Genomic DNA, 4,984 nt, shown 5'->3' on the forward strand with positions numbered 1-4,984 from the left:
AAAGAGAAGAAAAATGAGCTAACAAAAAACAAAAGGTAGACATACTTAGTAAGCAAAGCAAGGCTTATGTCGTCATCAGTGCCCAAGAATAAGCAGCTATATTGGGTTTCTAAAGACTCGCGGAGATAATACCTGAGATGTGGTAAACCTGCCTGTAGAGAAGAGGGCTATTGGAACAAAATGGGTCTACAAGCTGAAAAGCCAGCCTGATGATACCATTGATAGGTACACCGCTAGGCTGGCAGCAGGCAGTTCCCCTGCAGTTCCTCATGGAGCATTTAGCCATCCTTTGCTAAACAACTGAAAACCTAAATGAAGTGGAAGTACAACCTATATAGAAAATTCTCAAGATCACCCAAAATTGAAGGTGTCCTGAACTGGCCCATTGCAGGCACAGACCCTTCTAACCTATTTTACATATCATTGGGATCCTAACCTCCCAACACCATCATGGGATAGCATTCAAGAGATTGCTTTTATATATGATTTTCCAAGGTTATGCCCTATCATGATGCAAACTTGAAGTAGTGGTGTGCATAGGTGACCCCTCAACCTAGGTGTGATGAGTCCTGCGGAATCCTTTGCAAATTTCCTGATGTAAAAATCTGCCAGACCAACTCCATCACATCTAGAACAATCACATGTCTGCGCTTTACTCAAAAATATCTACTACAAGAATTGTCACGCATCCTAACTAAGCGTCTCAATGTAATGTGCAATTTATCACCAAAATTAAGCAAGTCATCGGGAGCTTCTGCTGCTGCTGTGACCATGGTGCCTTTACTCACCTTTTGTTACACGTCCATGCAGTCCTCTGCTTCTGCCTGCTTACACAACAGAAGATTAACTACAAGAATTGTGACACATCCTAACTAAACGGTCTGTGCAACTTATCACCAAAATCAAGCAAGTCATCAGCAGCTTCTGCTGCTGCCATAACCATGATGCCTTTACTCCTCTTAGTTACACGTCCGTAGAGTCCTCTGCTTCTGCCTGCTCACACAACACAAAAAGTCTCACCCAACAACGTTTCTTTTTTAAAAAAAGGAGTAACCCAATGTTTTCGTGATATCGTCAAAATAAAATATAAGTAGTGTCTACCTCGGTCCACTTGTCTGCCCACCACAAATCATGGTCCTGCTGTAAGGGCTTCCCGGTTCCCACATCTTTATGCCAACGCAGATCCGTATTTATGAAGGAAGGATATATTGTGGATTGAACAGCGCCAGCCCAATCAAAATCCAAAAACTTGATCTCAAAAGAATCTTCCACTGATCTCGCCATGATGTTGGGAGCCCGCACGTCACCATGCGCCACTTCCATCCCCTCACATGTACAAGTATGTGCCTCCTTCAATGCATTGTGAACTGCTGATCGCAATTCAGACTTTTTAGTTTCATCCAAATGCTTGGCCCACTCATGTACAGTTTTCCAATCTGAACAAGGCAGGTATTCCATCTCAATGGCGACCCAGCCACCTGCAATTTTTTCAGATTTGAAGAGCTTAGGAGCAAGGCCATTACCTGCCCATGTGGCATGCACGGTGTCCCCGTACCTCTTGCAATACTTGACCAACATCAAATCCTTAGACTGCTCCACCTCCACCACAAAGAGAAGTTTGGTGCCAATCCTCTCGACAAATTGATTTGGCTTTGCCTGTAGAGGGTAAGGAATTCTCTTGTCAACTTGTGGAGGACTTGATCCATAGAACTGCTTCAATTCAGAAATACCTTGTCTTAAGGCCCAGAATGCTCTGCAAAGGCAGTCCATGTCTGTCTTGTCGTAGGTATTGGTATAACAATGCATAAAGGTAGTGAATGGTTGGCATGCCACCTTGTTCAAGTAAGCGAGTCCACTTATCCTGATGTGGACACCGACCAGCTCTACAAGAAAACAAGGACAAACAGTACTTGCTCTCAATCTCTGTTCCATACTAGAGAGGAACAAGCCATAATTATGAATCCCCTGAAATAAGGAATTCCCCTCTTCTTTCTTTCCTTGGGACGTGTAAATCAGGTGCGTGCCCTGCACATGAGATCCATCTGTAGGGTAGCCGAGAATTGTTATTGGATTGATGGCCAACCCCAGATATCTGCTAAACAAGCGGTTAATGTCCTCCATTTTGTCGGTCTCACGAGAATAATGCTCTGCCACCAATGAGCATAGATCAAAAGCCAGTTGGCACTCGACATCACCGAACTCAACTGTTGAGGTGTTGTTGAATCTGTCAACGAATGTTGCAAATGCAGGGTGCACTAAGGTGAGGGGAAGAGGGGGCTCTGCTTCTGGAGGGCAGTGACATAAATATACAGGCACTTCTTGTGCTTTTCGCCAGTTCCTAGCCTTCTGCAAAGAGGAGGGTGGCCCGAGCTTTCTGATCAGAGTGAAGTAATCTGCAGTGTGGAAATCCGTTATAAATTGCAGGGATAAAAAGAGTGGAAATCCATTAAAAAGATTCGATAAACACTACATGCTAGAAAGATAGGTGTTGAAACCTGCTTCATTCAAGTCCGGCAACGTTTCGATCTCTGCTTCTGTCGCTAAAATCTGTGCGTTGAGAACTGCTACATCGGCTTCAAGCTTAGAGATATCGGCTTCAAGCTTAGAGATATCGGCTTTAAGTTCAGAGATATCGGCTTCAAGCTTAGAGATGAGGGTGTTGAGTTCTTGCAATCGCTCACGGTGCCGCGACGTCTCAGCTCCTGATAAAGAAGCACTGTATAGGTCGGACAGCACATCTGAATTCGTAATTCTTTGCCGACGCAGATCAGAAATCAATCCCAGCCATAAATTTCTTTCCTCTTGCAGTGTAGCTTCTTTGCTGCGAAGAAGGGTGCAGACCTCCGTCCGCTGTTGACTCAGGGCCTCCAGCCGCCTCTGACGCTCTTTCCGTTTCCTTGAAGAGACCATGTCGAAAGCCCTTGCACGCTCTCTCTTATTATTCGGTTGTTTGTGCAGGAATTCTATTACGTTTCTTGCTTCATAAAAGCACGACTGCTCCAGCCCTGAAATCTGAAGGCCTATTCAAAAGTAAGTAAATACATGGTGGGATCCCAAGGGTAGAGAAAAGGGCCTTTCATTTAGCTATGCTATGCTGTCGTTTGTGATTGAAAGAGGTTCGCAGTAAATGTGAAGGTTTTAAGTGTAGGATTTGTGTATTATTGTGAAAAAAAATGATTCGTTTTGATGGCGGTCATACATTTTTTTCGAAAGTTTGTGCAAGACCTTCGCCTGGAATGACGAGGAACAGGAAACAAAATGGATACATTTTGGAGTCCGAAGGAATCATACATGCAACATATGAATCTATGCGATGTGAATGAAGTCGGTTGTGGGCGAAGTCGGTTGTAGATTTCAGTAGAGGTCGAATTCTTTTAGTAGTTGTTATGCGCGGGATTTTCCATGCGTTTTCCTCTATTATTATGTCGGTTTCCACTGTTCAGGGTTAATTTCACCAAGTTAGCGGAACCAAACAGGTTTAGTTAGGGTTAGTGATGTGGTTACAGATGTTAGGGTTATGCGTTAATGGAACTGGTAGGGTTAGTTTAGGGTTAGTGAGACGGTTGTTATTAAGATGTTTACGGTTTGTGTGCTCTCTTTGTAATACTATTGTTTTGATGCACCAATGATGGCTTGAGGTATTCGATTTGGTAGTTGTTCGTTTATTCGTAGTAAGACTGAAGGTCTCAAGTCTTATACTCATCTGTTGTTGTGAAAATGATTGGTTTTGATCGAGGGGTGGCGGCTATTTTTTGTTTGGCTGATGGTGTGCAAACTAAATGTTATGTCTTGTTGTGTTGTGCTTGCTTGTATGAGTGTGGCTTTGTTTGGCTGATGATGTGCAGACTAAATGTTATGTCTTGTTGTGTTGTGTTGCTTGTATGAGTGTGGCTATGTCTTTCGACATGTTTGGAAGTCATTGTTAATGGAAGGCCCGACATGTTTGCCTCATGCCAAACATTTTATTTCAAAGAAAATACATGGAAAATTTGGAGTTTTTATTGCAGAGTAGTAGATTTGTAGCTCGTATGTAGCAGAAAATTACTTTAAAGAGAGCATAATCTCTAATGATTGCCTTTGGGCAAAAGCATTACAAGTTCTTAATGAAATCAAATTAAAGCAGATTATTGAAGCATAAGTGTTGTATTTCAATTAATTACTTTTGTAATGCAAATCTAGTTCTTTTTTTCCATTATTATAAGAGAAGTATCTAGCATGAATATATTTGAACAATTATATATGTAATTTAATTTAAACTTTAATGAAACTTCAAGCTAAAATATGTAAACATGATTATATTAATTAGTTTTGCAATGCTAAGATAGTTTATTTTTTTATTTTTTAAATGATGTTGCGATAAATGTTTTTTTTTAATTTTATTCAATAGATGTTATGGTTTCGTTTTTTTTATTGGCAATTTTTTTAAATATTTACAGCAAGTGAGCACTATTGCACATATTTGTACCCTCTATTTTTACCTACACCTGTTGCTTGGCATACTAAATGTAAATGATTACTACCTTACGTAGTATTAGTCTTATTAACAAGATGTGTGAAATTATCAATTGAAAACTCATAACGAATTCAAGAATTGTCAATTCCAAACAAAATTGTATACCCTTAGGTACGTCAATAATTGTTTTTTTTTTTTTCACTTTCTAAGAAAGAATCATAGACATCTTGGAGTAGACGTATTTCCCATTGAGGCAAGAAGTACTATTTGCTAATTAGACTTAAGCTTGATTAGTTTATATGTAACTAAGTATGAATTACTTGTTTTTTTTTTTTTTTTTGAACATTTCACTCCAATAGAAAGCTTTTTTCAACATTCTACTCCAATAGAAAGCTATTATCAGTAGCTATTACAGGTTTGCATATAAATAATTATACATTACTCCTAATTTTTGTAAAATAGTTCACTATAGCTACAAATTAATTCTAAAGTTTGAGTAACATTTAGTTGTAGAACTTTTTGTAGTGGTCT

The 4,984-nt window shown here is 39.9% G+C and overlaps 1 protein-coding gene across 2 annotated transcripts; it reads right to left on the reverse strand.

Annotated features, from left to right (window-relative positions):
- Positions 1 to 642: 642 nt before the first annotated feature.
- Positions 643 to 3,034, reverse strand: LOC147889566 (uncharacterized). 2 transcript variants are annotated; one of them, XM_087391906.1, is made up of 4 exons: positions 2,496 to 3,033; positions 1,524 to 2,393; positions 1,102 to 1,436; positions 643 to 993 (listed from the first exon to the last, which is right to left on the reverse strand). In XM_087391906.1, exons 1-4 carry the CDS (start codon positions 2,908 to 2,910, stop codon positions 964 to 966), a joined length of 1,650 nt encoding a protein of 549 aa, XP_087248032.1. In that variant the 5' UTR covers positions 2,911 to 3,033; the 3' UTR covers positions 643 to 963. The 2 variants fall into 2 exon arrangements, with proteins under 2 accessions (XP_087248032.1, XP_087248031.1); XM_087391905.1 differs by having other exon boundaries at positions 1,102 to 2,393; positions 2,496 to 3,034.
- Positions 3,035 to 4,984: the final 1,950 nt, after the last annotated feature.

The sequence above is a fragment of the Dipteris shenzhenensis genome, chromosome 20, assembly GCF_047967505.1.
Source record: "Dipteris shenzhenensis isolate YYH24624 ecotype China chromosome 20, Dip_SZ_1.0, whole genome shotgun sequence".
Classification (NCBI taxonomy): domain Eukaryota; kingdom Viridiplantae; phylum Streptophyta; class Polypodiopsida; order Gleicheniales; family Dipteridaceae; genus Dipteris; species Dipteris shenzhenensis.

Coding starts and splice junctions, on each gene's coding strand:
- LOC147889566 (XM_087391905.1), bottom strand. CDS start 2,910: ATGGTCTCTTCAAGGAAACGGAAAGAGCGTCAGAGGCGGCTGGAGGCC. Junction 2,394..2,495: donor GCCGGACTTGAATGAAGCAG/GTTTCAACACCT, acceptor TCCACACTGCAG/ATTACTTCACTCTGATCAGA. Junction 994..1,101: donor GGGCAGACAAGTGGACCGAG/GTAGACACTACT, acceptor TTGTGTGAGCAG/GCAGAAGCAGAGGACTCTAC.